The following is a 24,655-nucleotide window of genomic DNA, read 5'->3' as shown; positions in this document are numbered from 1 at the left end:
TTATATGGTGAGTATTTCCTCAACACCTTTCAAATGCAAAGCACACATCAAGTACCAATGGAATGATAATATCTAAGGAAATGGTTCCTGAGTTGAGGATGTGCTGATGGGATATGAGAAGGGACATTCTCTAGGTTCTTTATCACAGGAGGTCTGGGCTCTAAAGAGAGAGTGGAATGATATCGAAAACAACCCAAAATACATTTTAAAGACAAATGATTGAGAAAAATAGTTAAGGCAGTGAGAGTCTCAAGCCAGAACACAGTGGTGAAGATGGCAGTGTGGTCCTTTCTCATCCCATCCCACCACTGACTCTCCTGTACCACATCCCTTACTTCTCCACACTCATGTACACTGTCATGGGGTGATCCTGCCAGGAGGGCAGATGGGCCAGGCTCTCAGCCACTTTCTTCTGGACAGGCCAGCCCCAGGCTTCAAAGAAGGGGACCAGGTTTTTCTGCACAGTTTCAGAGAACTTCTTTATCCATAAGTTCATCTTGCTCTCATTGTCATTGGGGAGGCCAGAGAGGGTTTGGTATTCAGCAAAGAGCTGGATGAATGGCTCCCACCCAAAGGTCTCCTGGAGCTGGAAAGACAAAGAAAGGGACGAATATGGTGTTGAGCTTGCGAATGTGAGTGTTGCCGGTGTGCATGGTCCTAGATATATCTCGCCATCAGGAACCGCTTCCCATCACCTTTGAAACTGTTGTTTGTCCCCTCTCCAGTTCTGTGTTTTCATATAAATGCTGCCTTATTGGATCACAACAGCCCTTGACAGTCAAACTCTATCCCACAATCTAGGAAAGATGCTCTCTAGAACCCTAATGGATAAAGAGCCACTCAATAAAAGACAGTTACTATTATTAGCTTTATTTTTTAATGTATTATCCAGATCTTAAATTTTTCCCCAACCTGACTGAGTTGAGTTACTCATTGACTGAGACTATATCTCATCCAGTTTTCAAGATCAGTGAAGGGAAACATTAGAGTGTAGCAGCAGGGCTTGCTGTTAAATCCCAACACTAGGTTCCAGATCTGCTGTTTAAGTAGGCGCTTTTAAACAAATTGGCTAAATTCTTAACTTATGGTTTATAAACCTCTTGACAAGTGAGCTATATAAGCCTTTTGCACAGGATTGAAACAGACAGTGCAAAATGTCTGATGTGACCAGAAGCTTTAATGAAAACTGAAAAACTGGAAGCTTGTTTTTAGTGAGGGGACAAAGATAGATGCTTACCCACAGGAAATGGACTAAATTTTATGACTTCATTGCTCTCGCATTGGTTGGTCATTATTTAAGTAAACAATGCTTCTGCTTATAGTGAGGTAGCCAAAGCCTGGAACCTTGTTAGGAGATACATTTCCTACAATACCTACTTGTAATGCGGTTGCCCTGTACATATGTCTCTGCTGTTATAGAGGCTGGTAACAGTCACTCAACCCATAAAGGAGAGGAAAAGAAATCATAACCAAACAGTGGCTATTTTGAAACTTCTTTAAGGATGAAGGGCAAAGCCTGTAAACAAAGGAGTCTAGAATATGACTCAAGGCCTTACGTCTACGTCAAAGCTCAGTACAGCACAGCACAGAAAAACGTGCTATGTAATTTCTCAGAATACTTTTCATTTCCTCCTATATTCCAAAATCCGGGGTCTGGAATTGGGAGAGGTGTCTCTTTTATCATACAGTATATGAGCTGAGAGATGACATGAGTGACCCACATCCAGGGGTGGCCACAGATTTGGGGGGTCATGTAGGAATTGGAGCATTCTTAGGTTACTACATGACTGATTAATCTGTCAGCATCATCTCCTTGAATTTGTGCTCCATACCTGCAGATATGTCTCCAGCGCTGTCCAGACATTCCAATTAGACAGGGGTGCACCCTTCTGAAGATGGCCTCTGATCCTCTTCTCTCGTTCTTCAGGTTTCAATTCGAGGGCAGCCTTAGCCCTGGGAATCCCCAGGACTGTCTCGTGCACATAGACTGACCAGAGATTGCAGGTGGCCTCAGTGGTGTGGGGAGGGAACTCCCAGCCATGGAGCTGCTGATTGTGACCCAGCTCATGGATGGGTCCCCACAGGCCCTTACTTCTCATGTCTTCCAAACTGATGAGCTCCTGCACAGACTCCAGATGGCACATGATGGGGTACCCTGAATGCATCCAGCCTGAGGAAGCAAACAGAAAGATGGAGCATGAAAGTACGGTCTGCCTCCACTTTCTCCTTCTACTGCTGAGCTTTTCCTCCACAATTCTGCTCGTATCCACTGATTCCAGAATATCTGTGCTGCTTGACTTTTCTTCAGCAATTGACACCTTCCCAGATTCAACCAATTAAGGTTTGTCCTCGTCCTCACTCTGACTCTGAATGGTAGGAAGGTACTTTACAGAACTTTCCGTGCTAGAATTTAATGCTTTGTTATCAAGATCTCCCTTTGCCTCTGATGCTATGACGTGATGCCCTATGCCCAGACTAGAGAAGCTAGGGTAATGTCAGTTTTTCCACAAATCAGCATTGTTAACCAGATTTGCATGTCATGATAGAGATAGTTTTGTAGATAAAATTTTCCTTCTCTACCGTAGGGAGCAGGACTCTGAACTGATTCCCTACATTTATGTATCTTTTCTGCAAAGTCCTTGGTTCCAACAACTACCTCAGACTGCTTTATGCACCTCCCCTCCATTTCAGTTATGACTTATGTCTGAGGAATGAAGTCCATGTTGAACATTCTTTTTGAAAAGGTCTTGACAGCCACTGGAGGCCTCCCAGCACTGAATTTCTAGTCATAATTACTGTCTTAAGAAATTGCATCATGTAAGATGCCATTTATTGACCTTTTATTTATAAACATCTTTCTGTCCATCATGTTTCATGCATTTCTGTTCTTCTCCCTTGTATTTTAATAAAAAAATATGGTTTACAATGCCTGGGCACTACAAAAAAAGGTAAAATAATAACAAAACAGAGTTTGCTTACTGGGAGCACTCCCCTGGAGCACTCACCAGCTGAGATCTGCACATCAGCGACGATTCTCTCAGGTCTTTGGAAAGGGAAGGGCTGGGCTGCCAGCCTCGCCACAGCCTGCATAATCTCATCCCAGAGCTGCAGCAAAGGCTCTGGGTCCTCCAGAGTCTTGAGGTTTTCAGTCGGTACTGTCAGGATGATGTTGTCTGTAGCCAGTTCTCCCCAGGGGCCCACATTATCCTGGATACAGCTCTTCCACTCCTCCAGTGATGTCTTCCCTGGAAGTATATAGCATGGAACCTGCCACCCATTTTTTATTGACTAGAGAGACAGAGACATAGAAAAACAGAGAGAGAGAGAGAGAGAGAGAGAGAGAGAGAGAGAGAGAGAGAGAGAGAAACATAGAAATGGAGACAGAGAGGGAGGGCAAGGGAGACACAGAGGAATGAAATTCTAGAAGGAAAACACCTAAACAATGTCATGCTATCATGCAGGTTCATAGGCTGTAGGTAAAGGACAAACTACTAGACCCCTCTCCTTTTTACCCAAAATATCTACAGACCAGGGTGATTCTGCCTTCTACCTGTGGATTTGTGACTAGTTCTGCCTCTTCCCATCTATTGATCCTTGTTATACTTCAATAATAACCTCAGAGCCACCAAGGCACCTGCAGCTCAATCTTTTTCAATGCCCAGTCGACTCACCTAGCTGGTAGTATGGGGCAGGTACTGCTTTCTTGATGGTAACAGAGAAAGGACCAAGCCGACAGTCCTTGGGCACAATGATGTACAGGAGACCACCCCAGCGGCAGGAGACTGACTGTTGTGTTTTGTCTATACGACATTTGCAAGTGACAACAGGGGCTCGAGATAGCTTCTTGGCCTTGCTTAAGTCATCAGTGTGACATCCAATCTGCACCTGGACAGACAATTATACCACATGAAGGAAATTAGAGCACCCAGGAAGCATATAGGATTTAGTTAGGGGCATATGTAAGGTGGATGTCATACAGGAATCCTAACTTCCCTTTTCTGTGAAGGATGCATGTAGGCTACATAACTATAGCAGTCCAAAGTCTTTTGGACTTAAAAGTACCTAAAGTGTTTTTTGGGGGGGTGTACAACAGTCCAACAGTGACTTCCATTCAATGGGAGTTGCCCGGTTTTCCAGCATAACTGATAAGGGGCTCATGGTACCCCACTACCAGGCAGAATCCTGGACTTTTACATGGGACATAAACAAAAGGGTGGCTCTGATGTTTTATGTGAGACAGGGCTTCCTAATCGACCCATTGTGAACAGACACAAGTCAGTCCAGATGCTGCAGAGTCTGGGGAGGAGGCACAGACCTCATCTGCTTCCCTCTGCTCGGCTTACGCCGATGTGCTCTGTGGGACTGCATTTTTGCTGTTGTCAATTGAAGCCGATAAACCTGATGTCTCAGAATGCTGATGTAAGAGCCCCTACGCGTAGCAGAAAATGACGGTCAGAACTGAGAGGGCAGCAGAATTCTGCTTGGAGGTCATTTCTCCTCATGATAGAGGTAATGGGATTAATCATACCTTGTAGGAGTCAAGGTGAAGGGGACAAATTCAGGCCTCTGCATTCAGGAAAAATGGTTAGTACTTGTTTTAGGAAGCTGCTTGTTTGTTCCTGGCTGCTCAGCCCCGAAATATTTACACAAAGACCATATTACTTACAATACTGTTTGGACAATAGCTTAAGCATATTTCTCATATCTTAAAAATAACCTATCTTTATTAATCTGTGTATTGCCATAAGTCTGTAGCTTACCAGTAAAGTTCCGGCACCTGTATCTGACAGGGCTACATGGCTTCTCTCGGATCCTGCCTTCTTTTTCCCATCATTCAGTTTAATTTTCCCTGCCTCCCTCTGTTCTGCTAAGTCACTGGCCAAAACAGATTTATTCATTAATCAATAAAAGCAACACATAGACAGAAGGACTTCCCTCATCAAGTAATGGTATATAAAATAACTCTTCCTCATTTCTCTAAGGAGATAAAATTGGAAATCAGGCTTAGGAATGACCCTGGGTCATTAGAGGTTTGAAGTTTCTGTTGTTCCATCTATAAAAAGGGCAGAAGAACCATCTCCTGGATTCCTTCTGGTTAAAGGAGGAAGATATAAACAAGTAACTGTGGTTTGAGAGAGTCTTGGCTATGTTTAGGGCTATGCTGGTTCCAAGTGTCTAGCCTTACCTTCAGGCCAGCAGAGGCAGCAGCTTCAGAGAGAGAGACCTCTGAGCTTTGTCCTTCCAGAAGGTAGAGCCCAGTGCTTCTCCAGGCATCACTATCACCTGACAAGACACAGAGAAGGCTGAGTTCTGTGTTCCTACTGGACTGACTCTACCTGGAGCCTCCCACAGACACAGCTTTTCTTCCATGACCTCCAGGTCATCATCCACACTTCCTTTACCTTTTCCTCCTTGGCCTTAATTAAGCATCACTCCAGCTCCCAATGTCTTGGAAGTACGTAGCAAAGCAAGGAGCTATCCTTGTTGAGGATCAGAACCTCCCAGGTTCTGCAAAGTCAGCCAAATCCACCTTCTCCCAGGTCAAGAATACTGCCAGCATTCTCTGCCCACTCTATACCTGGGTTGGTTCCATTGATCTCCACAGTGATGGGGTGCTCCGAGGGGCAGAGACTGGAGGAGCAGGTCTGAGTACCAAGGCCACGGGATAGTTGGGAACTATTAGTCCCAGAATGTGCCAGCTCTGTGGTCAGATGGAACATTGCAGCCTCGCAGGAGTGACTGGAAACTGAATTTTTCTTGCTCACAGCTGGAAGGCCTGCCTGTCACAGCTTCTCCCTCAGGAGAGGAATATATATAAGCAGAGATATATAATCAGGAACACCCTGTGCAGGAATCTGGAGGAAGCCTGTGGCATCTACTCCCAACCTTGCCAAATACTTCGTTTCCAAGTCCCCACCCCTGTGTTTCAACATAGTCTGTAACTTACATACAGCCTTTTGAAAGTGGTAGTTCCTTGTCTCTGTAGGAAGGACAAGGAAACAGCCTAGGCTGAGGGTGCAAAGCACGATGCTAAGACCAAAGATGTTGAAGATGACATTCCAAGGGAAACCAGTCAAAGCAGAGCAGACTGAGTTCTGGGAAGCCAATCACCATGACTGGCCACCAATGAGCAACCCCTCACCTTCAACAACAAACTCCTGTATTTTCTTGGTATCCTGGTCACTATAAGCCCCATAGCAGAAGACACACATGTCATTGGTCAAATGGGAACCTAGACTGCAATTCAAGCCATGCTCTAATCATAGGGAATACAGTCTCTTGAGACTTTTGTCCACCCCAATATTTTCTCTCTGATCTCTAGCCAACCAACATACAGCACTGAACAAAAGAAGCTCCACCTTAGGAACACAGAGCAAGGCCTTGTGGGCAGCCAATACCACACGACCACGGCCATAGTGCGCAGCTGCTAGGAAGCAGCCAAGGGAGGTATTGAGCCCCAGAGGGAAGGCCAGGGACCCATGCACCAACAGCTGTGAGGGGACACCTCCAGTCTTGATGTCCAACTCAGAGATGCCATCCAGAAGCTGCTCCTGGTCATGCTCGATCTCCTCCCAACACCTGGGAAGAAAGTGAGAGAGCTGAAGAGACTGTACTCAGCTAATGAGCCGCTCACTCTAGCCCACCAAGTAGAGAAAGATGGCATGGTTCACAATCTTTGTTTCTTACTACTAGTGTTTGGGGATTTAATAATGTGTGTCTTATCAACATAGTGCATTTTTATCATCTCAAAATTAATCACATATTATTATTCATCTTTGTTCTTTCTTAGCAACACACTGAACACCAGTTCTTCTCATAATTGAGGTTATCATAGATTTGAAGAGAGAGGTTATAATATATATTATTTATATATATTATAATACACATTCTCCAAATAAATCACTCCAAGAATTCTTGATTTTAGTCAGCCAAGTGAATATTCTAGCTCAAATTTCCTATGTCTTGAACATTATAAAATCATATAAACAATGCTGGAAAACCCAGCATATTAGAGAGAGACAGCACTTCTCCTATGCACAGAAACAGGAGCATGTTACAAAGATTTTTTTTTTTTACTTATACCTAATTATATAGCCATATATTTTTTAGGAATTCTTACTTAGGGCAGGTGAGATGGCTCAGAGGGTAAAGGCACTTACCACCAACCCTAATGATTTGAGTTCAGTCCCTGAAAGCAGAGAACTAACTGCTGAAGATGTGAGAGTTAGCAAATTAGAGTTTAGAGATAATGGGCCAGGCAGTGATTTAATTAATAGACTTTTGTGTGGTTATTTTGGGTGTAAGCTAGTCAGGCGGCCGGAACAACAATTAACCAATAAGAGCATCAGATATAAAGTACATCACACATCATATCACCTTTTCTGTTTAAATAAAAAGAAAATTTTAACCTTAACACAGTAAAATTACATATAGAAAACTGGTATCAAACACGATTTACAGTAACAATATTTCTTTATGAGTCTATATTTTCATATCTAGTTTATATTTTATCATAACTAAGGAAAACTATAACTATCTGTCTTCAACCCCATCAAAGGCACCAGAAAGATATAACAAACAGTACCTAAGTAAACAGGAAGTACCTTGGAAGCAACTTCCAAAACTCTAGAATTGACTAAGACATTTTGCTGCCTAGACAGTCAACCAAAGTTTCTCTGTACCATAAGGGCATCCATCTTCAGCCTAAAAGCACATAATATCTGGCAGACTTTTCCATGAAGCAGGAAATTTGAAAGGCTCTTTCACATATTGGCCACTATATGAGTTTGCCAGTCACTTTCTTGTGTATCTTGCAAAATGTCTCACAGACTCTTTCATGAAGTGGGAACCCTAAAGGACTGTCTCACCTTCTTTAAGAAAGTTCAGTAGTCATTTTTCTGTGGGTCCCGTATGTCCAGTTTATACAACTTATTTTCAAGCAGTCCAGACAAGAGCAATTTCTTGCCAAAATGGCAAGAAAAGTACTTTGTCATGTTGAAGGCAAATTCCATAAAGAGTTTCTTCAGTGCCTATCAACTTCTCTGAAGTAACTGGTGCTGCCAGAAACATACATGTCTCATTGTCGAGAAAAGTCTAAATTCTGAAAACCTTTCAAATGCCATATTCCATAGGTCTTTGAAATGTTAAAGATTAATAGCTCTGCATATCTAGAAAACCTAACTAACATGACAAGTTTGACTATTATAGATGACTACTAATCTGTAATTTTTAATTATACATTACATTTTAAAATGAGATATATAAACATAATAGATTAAAAAAGAGTAGAAATAAACATATAACAAAATGACCTTAAATATGTATCAGTACATCAGGAACCATACCATGGCAAAATATTCATCTCTATATCATATCCCCCTTATTTTCAATAACCATTTATAACTAACCCTTTAAAATAAACATAAACATTTATAAACAATCATATTGGGAATTTGGGCATAGTTTTCTCCAAACTACTTGCTGCTGTTTGTTGGGCAAAGTATTTTAGGGTTAGTGAAGGCCTTTCAGTGTATGTGCGTGTGGGTTGTTCCATCAAGCCACATTAACCTAGAAGGAATCCGCAGGTTCTCATCTTCTGTGGAAACAAATGCAGAATCGCTTTTCCAAAACACCTTATTCTTACACCCAAATTTTAAAATCAAGATACCTTTATGTTGGTTTAACTTAGAAGCCCATACAATGAAATGTCTCTCTGTATTTGCTCACTTGTAGTCAAAATATTTAAAGAAAACACAAAAATAAACATAATCCAGACTCTCTGTGTATATTCCATCTTTACATGGCTTACCTTTTTCTTTACTCTTTTAACCTATAACTGTCTATGCTTTTTTATTTTAATTACTTTCACTGTACCTTTGAAGACTTTCATATATTTTTTAAAACCATTTACTTCTTTTTATAACTGTCTATATTTTTTTCCTCTTTCTCCCAAGCCTATGTACATTTTTAAAACACTCTCTATCTCATTTATAAGTCTTTTATGTATGAATCTGTCCTATTGTATATCTGAAATGCTTTTCTGACAAGAAGCGCTTTTAAAATGGTAAGCAGTGTGGTCTCTGCCCTGGGTGCTGGCTCCACCTCTTGCAGCCTTTTAACATGGAGGTACATTCACCACCTCTGCTAGCCATATTCACCACCCCAGCTCCAGGGACACAGCAGGTCTTTATTACCATTAAGCAACTGGTAGCACACTGCTCACAAGCTCCATTTAACTACAGGACCTTCCAAAAGAGCCAGAGCCACCATCTCTTAAAGAAGCAGTGCAGTTTTTGGTGCTAATGCAGAGTCAGGTGGCCCTCTCTTAAAGGAGCAGCATCTCTGCTTGATGCCAGGCAACAGAGCCTACCTAAGAAAGAAATGTGGCTACCAAAAAGCTGTGCTTGCCTCCTAAGCTAGGGAAGGAAGAACCTTCAAAGATTTCAAAAATCCCCAGGCCTCTAGGAGAGGTCTCCCTGCTCTGCTTTGTGAAGGATCTTTCTTGCTCTGTATTTTTGTGCATGTATGGGCCTTTGTACCCCTTTAAAAAGCCTTCCTTTACCAGCTGAATCTGTCTGTTGTGATCTTCTGTGTTTGAGATTTTCCCTGCTTGTTAAATTTTAACTGACAGGGAAAACAAAACCAATCAAGACCCCAACATGGTGACAGAATGAAATATTGGATAGGACAGATGACATTCAGACCTTGTCCAAGCTGAACATTCTGGTAGACTAGAAACATTAGCAAGTAGTGGCCAGGTGGCTAACATGGAGTCAGTGCCAGGCGATGTGCTCAGGAGTGGGAAGTATGGTAAAGTGGAACTCCAAGACAATTCTGGTTTAACAGGGCTGGGAGAGGGCTCTGTCCACAGGTTGTTCATGTTGAGTTTGTATAAGGAGGATCTGCATCTTAAGAGCTAAGAGATGAATGAGAGAGAAAGCACCTTGAAAGTCAAGTGTTTGATATTAATTGTTTAGATTTTTAATAACCAGATTTTCAAATACCATGATACCTTAATTTTTTTTTAATAAAAGACATTTTACGTTGCATGTTATCTTGTTTGCCTTAATAGAGAAAGCCAAACTATTTTAAAGATGTGACATGATCATGAAATGATTATAGGGTTCCTTTTTTTCTCCCTTAAAGGACAAAACTATAAAATTCTTCATATTCAACAAAAGGAAATAAGTTTCTATGGAAAATTTTGACATTATATTGTGACTAAAAATTCTCATTATGAGATTCTTCTTAAACAACAAATTATTTTTAAACAGAACACAAAGTAGGAGTGTGTAATGACACCAACAATTGGTCGCACACATAGACACATGTAAGTAAATACTTTGTGAGAAACATTAATGAAAATTCCAAACACTCAACTACTTCAGTGTAGCATTGCTTTTCTTTCAGTTGTTTTTTTTTTAATATGGTTATAAAAAGCAGCAACGTGAAAATTTATTTCCATAGCAATTGCTTGTGTTAAGGTCTAAATACCATTGGCAAGAATGATGTGTAGAATTAAGCAAACATCCAACAAACTGCATATGAGCGAAGTAAGAGATAGTATATACTGAAGAAAGGAAACAACAAGAAAATCCATTTGGGGTTGTTCGTTTCATAGCTTTTGGCACTCAAGCACAAGGCATCAGTTAGTCAATTGCATGAATGGTGCTTAATGAGGTCAACTAACTTGCTCATGGGCACAGGACCAAGAAAAATGAAAAACTGGGGTTCAGATTCAGGCCTCTCTGACTCAAACACCATGCCATTAGTTAAGTCTTGCTTGGTTATATCAGGAATACTACCAAGAGATAAATAAACAGCTACATAGTACCACATCTGCAAATACATCCTTCATATCAAAGCATAACACCATAGAAGCACAGAGTGAAACACTAAAATTCTACTAAAATTAATTGATCTTTTTGAAATGAAGGAGAAAATAACCTCTACCTAACGTTGTTTGTTAAGGGGAGTTTATTTTTGCAGGCACACACACACACACAAAATGAACTGAGATCTACTACTGCCAATGATTGTTACTTAACCGTATTAAAACCATTTTTCAAAGTTTTTTTCTAAAATTATGAAATAACACCTTATGTCATATTTATTTTTGAAAATATTTTCTAATATATTAGAATTCAATTAACAAAAAATCAGTGAGTATTTTAATGTTCTTATTCGAATTGAAACATTTTCCATGGACATATATAAGATATAGGTTTATGTGAATTATGTGGATTTTTATTAACAGAAATTCTAACATATTCTTATATTAATTGGAAACTTGCATTTTTTGCATATTGCTGCTTTCAAGTGTCACTTTGGACTGTCTTCAACAGATTATGACTATCTAGTCATCACCTTGTTAGCTAAAGGGTAAAATTTTAGGTTAGAAATGGGGAGTTGATTATAGGGTCTATCACACACCATAGTAATGATATTAAATACTTCTGTGTATTTCAAAATCACTAAGAGAAAATAGTAAATGTCCTCACTACAAGCAGTGATAAATATGTGAGGTAATGGATATGCCAATTCTTTTGATGTTATCATCCCATATGTATATATTTGTATGTACATCATGGCATCATATTGTATATATATATGAGGAAAGAAAACTTACCATAAAATGAGTTAGCCAAATTTTGGTAATTGTGAAAAAGCACCTGAAGAAATTGGTTTAAAAGAGGAAAGTTCTTCCCTGCTCCCATATCCACCCTTTCTTTATCCCAACCATCCCATTCTCCCAAGCTTCCCCCATCCTCCCCTTCTCACTTTTCTCTCCCCATCTCACTTATCCCCATCCCAACTCACCCCAAAGTTCCCAATTTTTGCCCAGCAATCTTGTCTACTTCCAATATCCAGGAGGATAACTATATGGTTTTCTTTGGGTTCACCTTCTTATTTAGCTTCTCTAGGATCACAAATTATAGGCGCAATGTCCTTTATTTATGGCTAGAAACCAATTATGAGTGAGTACATCCCATGTTCATCTTTTTGGGTCTGGGTTACCTCAGTCAGGATAGTGTTTTCTATTTCCATCCATTTGCATGCAAAATTCAAAATGTCATTGTTTTATACCGCTGAGTAGTACTCTAATATGTATATATTCCATACTTTCTTCATCCATTCTTTCTTTGAAGGGCATCTCGGTTGTTTCCAGGTTCTGGCTATTACAAATAATGCTGCTATGAACATAGTTGAACAAATGCTTTTCTAACATGATAGGGCATCTCTTAGGTATATTCCAAAGAGTGGCATTGCTGGGTCCTGGTGTAGGTTGATCCCAAATTTCTTGAGAGACCACCACACTGATTTCCAAAGTGTTTGCACAAGTTTTTATTTCCACCAGCAATGGATGAGTGTACCCCTTCCTCCTCAACCTCTCCATCAAAGGCTATCATTGGTGTATGTGATTTTAGCCATTCTGATAGGTGTAAGATGGTATCTCAAAGTTGTTTTGATTTGCATTTCCCTGATCACTAAGGAGGTTGAGCATGACCTTAAGTGTCTTTTGGCCATTTGAACTTCTTCTGTTGAGAATTCTCTGTTCAGTTCAGTGCCCCATTTTTTAACTGGGTTAATTAGCATTTTAAAGGCTACTTTCTTGAGTTCTTTATATATTTTGGAAATCAGACTTTTGTCTGTTGCAGGGTTGGTGAAGATCTTCTCCCAGTCAGTGGGTTGCCTTTTTGTATTAGTGACAGTGTCCTTTGCTTTACAGAAGCTTCTCAGTTTCAGTAGGTCCCATTTATTCAATGTTGCCCTTAATGTCTGTGCTGCTGGAGTTATACGTAGGAAGCGATCTCCTTTGCCCATATGTTGTAGAGTACTTCCCACTTTCTCTTCTATCAGGTTCAGTGTGTTCAGATTGATATTGAAGTCTTTGATCCATTTGGACTTGAGTTTTGTGAATGGTGATAGATATGGCTCTAATTTCATTCTTCTATAGGTTGACATCCAGTTATGCCAGCACCATTTGTTGAAGATGCTTTCTTTCTTATATTGTGTACTTTTAGCTCTTTTATCGAAAATCAGGTGTTCATATGATTGAGGGTTAAAATCCGGGTCTTCTATTCGGTTCCATTGGTCGACTTCTCTGTTTTTATGTCAATACCAAGCTGTTTTCAATACTGTAGCTCTGTAAGAGAGTTTGAAGTCAGGAATGGTAATGCCTCCAGAAGTTCCTTTATTGTATAAGATTGTTTTGGCTTTCCTGGGTTTTTTGTTTTTCCATATAAAGTTGATTGTTGTCCTCTCAAGATCTGTGAAGAATTTTGATAGGACCTTGATGGGGATTGCATTGAATCTATAAATTGTCTTTGGTAGAATTGCCATTTTTACTATTTTGATCCTCCTAAGGGAGCCATCTTAGGGTTGGCAAGAGACAGGGAGGTGTCCCCAGTTAGTTCCTTGGGAAGCTGATGAGAGGGAACCTGAATTGTCCCTATCCTATAGCCATACTGATGAATATCTTGCATATCACCATAGAACCTTCATCTGGCGATGGATGGATGGATGGATGGATGGATGGATGGATGGATGGATGGAGACAGAGACCCACATTGGAGCATCGGACTGAGCTCCCAAGGTCCAAATGAGGAACAGAAGAGGGAGAACATGAGCAAGAAAGTCAGGACCGCGAGGGTTGCACCCACCTTCTGAGACAGTGGGGCTGACCTGTCTATTGGGAGCTCACCAAAGCCAGCTGGACTGGGACTGAGAAAGCATGGGATAAAACCGGACTCTCTGAACATGGTGGACAAGGAGGGCTGATGAGAAGCCAAGGACAATGGCACTGGGTTTTGATCCTACAGCATAAACTGGCTTTGTGGGAACCTAGCCTGTTTGGATGCTCACCTTCCTAGACCTGGATGGAGCAGGGAGGACCTTGGACTTCCCACAGGGCAGGGAACCTTGACTGCTCTTTGGACTGGCGAGGAAGGGGGAAAGGAGTGGGGGCAGGGGGAAAGGAGTGGGGGAGGAGGTGGAAATTTTTTCAATAATAAATAAAAGTAAATAAAAAAAAGAGGAAAGTTCATTTCAGCTCTTGGTTTGCTAAGGTCAGCTAACTGCATTGTTTGGGGACTGTGCTGAGTCAGCACATCCAAGCAGGAAGAACACTGTGAAGCAACACCGCTCATCTCAGATTTCTTGGAAGCAGAAAGAACAAAAGAAAAGGAAGAAGAAAAAAGGCAGTGAACAAGACACTCCCTTCCAGGAAATGCCTTCAGCGTTCCAGTGACCCATATTCTAGTTTCAAGCACCTACTAATAGAGACATCAAATTATGACTTCATCAGCTGATTAACCTACTGGCAAGGTCAGAGCCCTCAGGAGTCAAAAATCCAGGCCTTTGATGAACGCACCTGTGGGGACATTTAACATTCAAATAACAGCCTGACATCAGGTGAAAGGATGGCATCTTTTTTTTTTATTAAAAATTTCTACCTCCTCCCAACCTCCAATTTCCCTCCCACTCCTCCCATTTCCCCTCCCTCTCCAGTCCTAAGAGAAGTCAGAATGCCCTGCCCTGTGGGAAGTCCAAGACCCTCCCCCTTCCATCCAGGTCTAGGAAGGTGTGCATCCAAACAGACTAGGCTCCCAAAAAGCCAGTGCATGCAGTAGAACCAAAACCCGGTGTCATTATCATTGGCTTCTCAGTCAGCCCTCATTGTCAGCCACATTCAGGGAGTCCGGTTTGATAACATGCTCGTTCAGTCCGAGTCCAGCTGGCCTTGGTGAGCTCACATTAGATCAGCCCCACTGTCTCCATGGGTGGGCACACCCCTCCTGACTTCCTTGCTCATGTTCTCCCTTCTTCTGGTCTTCATCTGGACCTTGGGAGCTCAGTGTGATGCTCCAATGTGGGTCTCTTTCTCTATCTCCATCCATCGCCAGATGAAGGTTCTATGGTGATATGCAAGATATTTATAAGTGTGGCTATGGGTGAAGGCCAATTCAGGCACCCTCTTTTCTGTTGCCCAAGGACCTAGCTGGGGAAATCCCCTTGGACACCTGGGAACCCGTCTAGAGCTACGTCTCTTGCCAACCCTAAAATGGCTCCCTTAGTTAAGATATCTTCTTCCCTGCTCCCATATCCACCCTTCCTCCATCTCAACCATCCCATTCCCCCAAGCTCTCCCCAGTCCTCCCCTTCTCCCTTCTCTCTCCCCATCTCCCCTTCTTCCCAACCCACCCCCACTGAGCGCTCTCAACTATTGCCCGGTGATCTTGTCTACTTCCAATATCCAGGAGGATAAATACATGGTTTTTTTTTTTGGGGGGGGGGGTTCACCTTCTTATTTAGCTTCTCTAGGATCACGAAATATAGGCTCAATGTCCTTTGTTTATTGCTAGAATTCGTTTATGAGTAAGTACATACAATATTCATCCTTTTGGGTCTGGATCATCTCACTCAGTAAAGTATTTTCTATTTCCATCCATTTGAATGCAAAATTCAAGGTATCATTGCTTTTACCACTTAGTAGAACTCTTAAGTGTATACGTGCCACACCTTCTTTATCCATTTGTCTATTGAGGGGCACCTAGGTTGTTTCCAGGTTCCGGCTATTACAAATAGTGCTGCTATGACAACAAAGTTGAACAAATGCTTTTATAGTATGATTGGATATCTCTTGGGTATATTCCCAAGAGTGGAATTGCGGGATCCTGAGGTAGGTTGACTCCCAGTTTCCTGAGAAACCGCCACACTGATTTCCAAAGTGATTGCACAAGTTTGCATTTCCAGCAACAATGGATGAGTGTTCCCCTTACTCCGCATCCTCTCCAGCATAGGCTATCATTGGTGTTTTTTATTTTAGCCATTCTGACAGGTGTAAGCACAGACAATAAGCGCAACAGTGAATAAATGAGATGTCCTGAAACTGAGAAGCTTTTGTAATGCAAAAGACACTGTCATTAAGACAAAAAGGCAACCTATGGAATGGGAGATCTTAACCAACCCCGCATCAGACAAAGGTCTGATCTCCAAAATATATAAAAAACTCAAGAAGCTAGACATTAAAACTCCAATTAACCCATTTAAAAATGGGGGTACTGAACTGAACAGAAAATTCTCAACAGGAGAAATTCAAATGGCCAAAAGACACTTAAGGTCATGTTCAACCTCCTTAGCGATCAGGGAAATGCAAATCAAAACAACTTTGAGAAAGGATGGCATCTTAATGCGATCAAGAAGCATTTTCCTACTGCTAAGGGTGTTAATAAGATAAAGTTATTTAAAATGTAATTTTAATGTTGTAATTATAGGGAAACTGTTGAGAATTTAACAGTTTTATAGTTGAAACAATCACCAGTTACACACTGCCTGTTTCCACATTTGTTTTCTCATGTTCATATTCCACCTGCATATGTACCAGCTCTATGAATTTGGCATCATTTTAACAGAACTGCATGTCTTAATATTGTCTACTGTATTGAGAGTATTTTCTCTTCCCTTTGAGGTCTCTGAACACATGATTTCTAATGGCCACATAATCATCCACTCTATAACTGCAGTATTCACCACAGATTATTGGAGTCCTCTGTTGCAGACAATGTGTCTTTCTGTGTTTCATTTGATAGTGACAATGTCACTAAGAAATATGTACTGAATATTGCCTCATGCCTTACCTTCTGTCCTTGTCCTGTATTTGTTCTTTTTTTGTAAATATTTATTTATTTATTATGTATACAATATTCTGTCTGTGTGTATGCCTGCAAGCCAGAAGTGGGCACCAGACCTCATTACAGATGGTTGTGTACCACCATGTGGTTGCTGGGAATTGAACTCAGAACCTTTGGAAGAGCAGGCAATGCTCTTAACCTCTGAGCCATCTCTCCAGCCCCCCTGTATTTGTTCTTTATCTCCATTGTGGATGCTTCTTAATGAGGGCTCTGCATACCAATCTCTGTCTCTGTGTAAGCTCCTTAGGAGCCCAGTCTCTAACAGTGGTAACATGGCAGTGCTAACAATATTACATACTCATGTCCCATCAGCCAGTCATTCCAATTCCATAGACATAGGGAAGTCATAAAGATGTATCTATCATGATATTCATTGCAGCCCATCTGTGGGAGTAAAAATCCTAGAAAAATAAAAGCTCATATTGGAAATTCAAGTCTATCATTAAGGAACTTAAGAAAAGATTATCTCATATCTACACACAGAAGCACAATAGAACATTCAGCGCATATTGGCATTCTGTTATGTAGCCATGCCCAGCTTCATAAAGACTGAGTGCAAAGAGTAAGTGGAGAAAAACAGAGAGTGTGTTCCACTCTTTCTCAAAAAAAAAAAGAGATTAATACTGATATGTATGTATATGTCTGCTCATGCATATAAAGAAATAATGCAGCATGCACTTATTAAACTGGAGGGAAAGAAGAAATTGCATATGGGAACAGAATATAGGTTTAGAATTTAATTTTGAGATGCAGAACTTTTTGGCATTATTCTAAAAAGTAAAACATCAAAAGCAAATAAATAAGCAACCGGACAGTTCCAGGTACCCAGTGATATAAGTACAGAAAAGGGAATTGTTCTAAAGTGCATCAAAGTTCAGCGACCTAACTTAACATATCCCTAGGATGAAAGGCACAGGAAATAATCATTGCTATGGTTTATTGTTAAGAAATCTCTGTTACTATTTGCCTATCTTTCCCCCCCACTGAACCCCACCCCACCTTTCTTTCTTCTTATTCTCAACTGAGAGCAGCTTTTTTTAAAAATTTTTTTTTCTTTTATTGAAAAGAGTTTTTCCCCCCCTGGCATAATGAATCCTGATTATGTTTACCCCCTCCCTCCATTCCTCACAGTTCCTACCTCACTATCCAGACATACCCCTTTCTGTCTGAGAGAAGTTTTTAAGAAACTTCCTCCACACTATTCTCTGTCTAATTCAGCTTCTTGGGAAACCTAATCTGCAAAGGGAAATCTCTATTTGTTTATATTTCTTCATAGGAAACCAACCTGCAAAGCGACCTTGACTTGCTACAAAAAACTCCTTGGGGTTCCCATCAGTCAGCAATTCCACAATCATTTTGCTGTTGGTAGTAGTCATCTGAATTTTGCAACTATTGGATGTGTATTGCAATAAAGCACGTAGTTCATTGTGTTGGTGTCTTACAAAATGGGAAAAAAATAAAAACAGATCTCTAAAGAGATTATGGAGACTAAATAAAATCCTCATTGTTCTGAATTTAAATGAGAAGCACCGTGTGTAAACTCTGATGTACTAAAACAGAGAGATCTTTCATACTTTTGATCACTCGGAAGAGCTATAGACAATGGCTTAGTACAAATAAATATGTCCCACAAAAGGGACAGAATCCCATGAGGAATCATTGACAGCAGCTCTGAGATAAGAAATGCACATGAATGACCTGAAACCTCACACAGCTAACTGTAAGGAAGCCTGGCGATGTTGTAGAAAGGATTGGTGACATCCCTGTGGTTGTGTTCACAAGAGTTTATGTCTGTGGAGCAATACAGCAGTGCAGATAGAGTGTACTAATGTGTGCTATTTGCTCCAAACTAATCAGAAATGAAGCTGTAGATTAAAGAAAATCTCCCTATCCTGAAACTGGGGCCGTAAAACAGGCTTGCAGAAACCTGCTGTTCATAGAATTTGAAAGCCTGGAGCTAGTGAGTGGCAAAAGCTAGTGATCTGGTTTATTGCTTATGTGCAGTATCTGCTAAGGGCCTGCTGGAGCCAGACCCTCCCCACTCTCCAGTATAGAAGGTGACTCTCAGACTCTTCTTATCATGTTTTCCTGGACCTTCCAGTACTGAGTAGCAGGGCTTGGGGGAGTCAACTCCTCAGAGCAATCAAGTATGCTCTTACCATTTTGAGGTCGAGCTGCATGTACTCTTCCATTTTCCTCTGCTGACTAAATTCTTGCAGTAGATGGTAAGACTGACCAGAAGCTGACCACTCTCAGGGGTGGGCCACAATTGCCAAGAGGAACAGTTTACTGCCTCTCTAGTTCTGTGAATACTTAAGTTTCATAGAAAATGAAACTTAAAAATAGAAAGCCAGGAAGCTTCAGGTTTAGTAGCAGAGATGGAAAATGTAGGTGAAGATGAGGAAAAACAGGTTTCCTTTGTTGAGAGAGAGAATTCTCTGAGGCCACCGAGAGAACTAGGATGCTGAGACTTAATGTCAGGAGACATTTAAGGTGTCAGATCAACGCTTTGGCGTTCATGGTTTCTGCTGAAAGAATTGCGGTGACTTGGAAGCAGCCAGAGACAATTGAGGGATAAAAGGTCATGGTTGGTCTCCAGTAAAACCCTGTGTACAAACACAGGGATCTGACCCGCAGGTCTGAGCTTTCAATGGGCTGCAGAATCAAAGTTTAGGTCAAATCAGATTCATCTTGTTGTGGGCTTGCCTGGTTAGCCCCTCACCCCCAACCCTCTCTGCAGGGAAGGAATCTCAGGCACCTTCTTGGGACTGAGGGCCCTGGGCACTGCTTCCACTCACTCACCACTGACATCTCTTTCTCCCTTGGGGCAGGATTTTCATTTCTCCAGAGAAGTCCATTTAAAGATATTCCCAGACCCTGTGGTGGTTAAAGTAGACCTCTTGATTAAGTTTTCATCACTAGAACATCAGCAGAGATCCATGTAATAGTCTAGACATCAATAACAGAGATTATTTTCTACGTTAAACCCAGGTACTGTGTATGCTCCAGGAATCATGACTGGGTGTAAGAGTAGAGCCTGGAGATGTGTTGTTCGTATTGTAACAAAAGGTAAATGAAACAATGGAAATGGGACAGAGAGGAAAGCGTGGTGCTGGCTACATCATGGAGAACATGCCATAATCCTGAACTAGCTACCTATGCTCATGATTCATAAGAAATATAAAATGAGAAATTGTTAATCCACTGTGGTAATTTCTTTACATATGGAAAAAGCAAAATTAATCTTTAATATCTCAATGCCCCCCAAAAACCTAAAGTTAAATTCTTGATCTTTTCTATGAAGTCTCAGTAAATGACATCATTGTTAATCATTATGATCAAAAATGTCAATTCATCTTTTTCATTTCTTACTCCATATCTGGTCCATTAACCCAGACTGCTAGATTCTATCTTGGCAACAAAGTCCCAACTATGTCTCTTTCTAGGAGCTCATCTATTGTCCTCCTAGACAGGTTGCCGGGAACTCTCACATAATCTATTTCAGGGGCTACTTATGGATTCCTCCTCTATTTTGCATCCTACCCTCTATTCACCAGCTGTAGGATTCCTTTTGCTGGTCACTTGACGATTTGTACTTATGGCCATTGTCTAGACTCTGCCTTCTTTTGTGCTGCATTTGCTGGGCTACCCTACCTTAACCCAGGTGGGTTCAGCTAGGTGAGGCAGAGGTTGTCCATGCAGTGAAGCGGGAAGGAAGAAGGTCGTAAGGTTGGTGGTTCCTATGGGATTTATCTCTATTAAACACCATATATGCTCCAGGACTCCAGTTAATACCAGACAGACATCTCATCTGGGGACTTACTCCTGCTTGGCAGGCTGATCACAAGTCCAGCATCTATAAGGTGACCACCACACCTGGGTCGCAACAATGCCACCATTTTCTTCAGTCTGTCCTACTATTTGGAATGAGGTCCAGTCCTGTGTACTTTTCTAATGTTCTCTTACCTGAACTATGAGTTCTGTATACTCAATTTCTTCTGCTTGAAATACCATAGAATTCCAAACAAACTTGATTAACGCCTTCCCTGAAGAGGCTAACCAGCCTTTACTCTCCCACTCGTTGTTCATCTCAGGTCATGCCTTTTCCCCTTAGGGCTCCTTTCAATATCTGATAGAATTCTTATCTATTGCTTTGCTTACCTGCTGATTTTTTTCCACTGATATGCATGGTATCACACAGTCCATTCTGATTTTTGCTACATTCCAATTTGCAGTAGGCTGGGCCGAACTGCATAGAGATACATCAGTGTTTTCTGACTCATTTAGGACACTGATGAGCAGTCTATGTTTCAGGCACTCCATGTGGAGAAACAATGGCAAATAGGGCAAGCTTTTCTCGGAAGTGAGTGATTGCTTTCCCAGAGAAGGGAGTGGCCAGATGGACTGGCTTTTCTTGTGCCTTGAGGCATTTTCGTGGCCCTGTTTTTGATTTGCAGCAGTAAGAAAAATGAGTAAAAATGATCACTTGCATTTAAATGGACACTCACTGAAGAGTGGCCACCAGCGTTATCTACAAAGAGTTAGAATCTATAAGGGGTTGTAGGGGCACACTCACCTGATGTGGAGTGGGATCTTGGGTACCTTCTTAGAGACCTTGAATCTGTCTATATCTCCATAGACATCTGTGAAGGGCACTCCAGCCACACTTGTCACCTGGTTCCCCGGGAAACTGGACAGCACTTTGTCATGGCCATGTTCACTGGCCCAATACTAGGCCTGGCCTCCAATGAGCAAGCCTCCGCCACGCTTCACAAACTGGACCAGCTTCTCAGTCAAACTGTCATTGTAGGCATCAGTGCAATAAACGCCCAGAGCCTCTCCAGGCTCAGACTGAACCAGTGCTTCTAGACCAGAGTCACCTAGGATGTTTTCTAATGATGCCAAGGAGGAATGCACTGTGATGGGACCCCCGGGGGAGGGGCAGAGCCAGTTCACTGCATTGACAAGAAATGGAGGGAATTGAGCATGCAGCAGGTAGCCCTCATAGGATGTGACCACCAGGTAGCCTTGGCCATAGGAAGAGGCAGCAATGAGTACCTGGTCATTCACCATCACTGGGAAGGCAGCCTCCCCAAAAAGAAGGAGATCACTAGGAACGGGTTCTTTGGGATGACCCCAGCCGGTCACTCCATCCATGAGGGTCTCAAAAGTAGTGTCAAAATTTGTTCCCATGCTTCTTTCAGATGCGACAGAGTAAGCAGAGACTAAGATTGGTCAAAATAGATAAAGGAACCAGTTAAAAAATAAAAGGCAAGCAACTAAATGAATTCTGTCTGCAATTGTGACCCTGCTTTCATGTGCGATCATTCCCCATCATGGGACCTTTGGGGGACTGATTAGGATTAGATTAATTTTTAGGATAAGCTTCCCATTATTGAGTCTTAATATCTTTAAAGTAAGAGTGAAAGAGAATACACAACACACACACATACACACAGACAGAGACAGAGATATATAGAGAGAGGCAGAGAGAGAGAGAGAAATCATCTGTGTGTTCCTTGTCTTTTGTCCTGTACACCTAGACATAAAGAAGGCCATTAAAAGCTACAAGTTTTGGCCCTTTGTTCTTGCATCTCTAGAACTATATGCCAATTGACAACTAAACTTTGTCCAGTAGCCAGCTCTAATATTTTGTTATAGCAGAGATAAACAGACTAATCCATACTCTATGCTATTCAGAGAGTAAAGTTATTTTATTTGTCTGGCTCAAGAAGAGGTTCCTTCTGGCCAAGTGTCCCTTTTTCATGCGAGCTGAGCCAAATAGAAAGGCAGCCCTTGTTGTGGCTCCATGAGATCTTGGGTTTTACCTTACATTCTCTCTCCATTGAAAGGTCACTAACTTGTGCATACACCAGATGAGGGAGGTCCTTGTGCTCACAGATAGGGGAACCAGGAATGTGAAAGTGCTGTCCTTTTAATGGGAGAAATGCATAACCTGCTTTCATCCTTAAAGGCTGGGAATGGAAGGGTTAAGAGCCTGGTGACATTTATACCCTGTGGCTGAGACCACACAGGGCCCTCACCCAGACCCTTGTTGTAAGAATGTCAACCTATAGAACCTATCATTATGGAAGGTATAACATGTATTCAACTTATAGAACCTTACTTTATAGAAGATGTCACATGTACTTTACAAAGACTTTCGATGTAGTCATGTCTTAAGCATCATTGTGTACATAGGACTGCGTTCTTTATCAGCAGAAAAAAATTTCACCAAATTGTGCATAAATTTTAATTTATTTTACCAAATAAAGTATGCCTAAAATAAACTACTTGGGGGATAGACTCCTGAAGTTTGAATCAACACCAGTTACTTACTTTTGTTGAAATGAACTACTTTCTTGCCTGCAGAGGAGTGGATGGGATAAGGTTTTGAAAATACTGAGTAGGTTGCTTCTATTAGTTTTAAAGTCATGCTAGGCTGTCAATGTTTTATTTAGAAGGCAATGTTTAAGTGAGAGAAGCCATGTTTTCTTTGGGCATATATTTCTTTACAGTTTAGCTGTCTTGTTAGCCAGAAACATGGTGTCAGTTTTAGAAAGTTCTTGGGTCATTCTATAATTATTTATTTAATTCTAGAATATATAAGATTAATGATATATGATTTAGATATATTGCATGTATGTAACTGGTGAAGGCAAAACTATTGTATCCTAAGATCTTGAATTCATTTTAGCACAATATATGTGAATGTTTCCCTCAAAATGAAGCATATTAATTTGGGAGAATTTTAGAGACAGAAAATGAAAATCATGATGAAAAATAATTTGCTTCAGGAGAAGGGATCTTTTCTTTTTCACTGAAACTAGGGCGGGAAATGGAGTTTGCCTTGATGAAACAGTTTCCAATGTATTTGAAGGGCAGAAGCTGCAATGTTCACACATGGCCACAAGGGGGAGAGAAAATCACTGTAGACAGCACAGACAGCACATACACAGGACCTATTCACGGTGGAAATTAAGTGATTCCCAATTTTTTGAGATACTACCATACTGATTTCCAGAGTGGTTGTACAATTTTGCATTCCCACCAACAATGTATGAGTGTTCCCCTTACTCTACATTCTCTCTGGCATAAGCTACCATTGGTGTTTTTGGTTTTAGCCATTCTGACAGTGTAAGATGGAATTTCAGACTCATTTTGATTTGCATTTCCCTGAAGGCTAACAATTTTGAATATTTCATTTAAGTGTCTTTCAGCCATTTGAGATTCTTCTGTTGAGAAGTCTCTGTTTATATGTACACCCCATTTTTTAATTGGATTATTTGGAATTTTGATGTCTAATTTCCTGAGTTCTTTATATATTTTGGAGATCTGTCCTCTGTCTGTTGTGAGGTTGGTGAAGATCTTTTCCCATTCAGTAGGCTGCCTTTTTGTCTTATTGACTGTGTCCTTTACTTAACAGAGGCTTTTCAGTTTTAGGAGGTCCCATTTATTTATTGTTGCTTTCAGTGTCTGTGCTACTGGTGTGATATTTAGGAAATGGTCTCCTGTGCCTATATGTTAAACATACTTTCCATTTTCTCTTCTGTCAGGTCAGATTTATATTAAAGTCTCTAATCCATTTGGACTTGAGTGTAGTGCATGGGGATATATATGGATCTACTTGCATTCTGCTGCATGTTGACATCCAGTTATGCCAGCACAATTTGTTGAAAAGATTTTCATTTCTCCATTGTATAATTAGATTCTTTGTCAAAAATCAGGTGTTTATAGGTGTGTGGCTTAATATCTGGGTCTTTAACTCTATTCTATTTGTCAACCTATCTGTTTTATGCAAATACCAAGCTGTTTTCATTACTGTAGCTCTATAATAGAGCTTGATGTCAGGGATGGTTATCTCTCTAGAAGTTCCTTTATTGTACAGGATTGCTTTGGCTATCCTGGGTATCTTATTTTTCACATGAAATTGAGTATTGTTCTTTCAAGGTCTGTGAAGA

The 24,655-nt window shown here is 41.0% G+C and overlaps 1 protein-coding gene across 1 annotated transcript; it reads right to left on the bottom strand.

Annotated features, from left to right (window-relative positions):
- Window positions 1-331: 331 nt before the first annotated feature.
- LOC130887769 (TRPM8 channel-associated factor 2-like) lies at window positions 332-21,887 on the bottom strand. The gene is given in 7 exon segments (XM_057790390.1): window positions 332-586; window positions 1,833-2,170; window positions 3,006-3,245; window positions 3,672-3,885; window positions 5,186-5,283; window positions 5,579-6,579; window positions 21,271-21,887. Coding segments are annotated over 7 exon segments (2,763 nt in total).
- Window positions 21,888-24,655: the final 2,768 nt, after the last annotated feature.

Source organism: Chionomys nivalis, chromosome 1 (assembly GCF_950005125.1).
Source record: "Chionomys nivalis chromosome 1, mChiNiv1.1, whole genome shotgun sequence".
Classification (NCBI taxonomy): domain Eukaryota; kingdom Metazoa; phylum Chordata; class Mammalia; order Rodentia; family Cricetidae; genus Chionomys; species Chionomys nivalis.
This window is presented reverse-complemented; position numbering and strand designations above follow the sequence as displayed.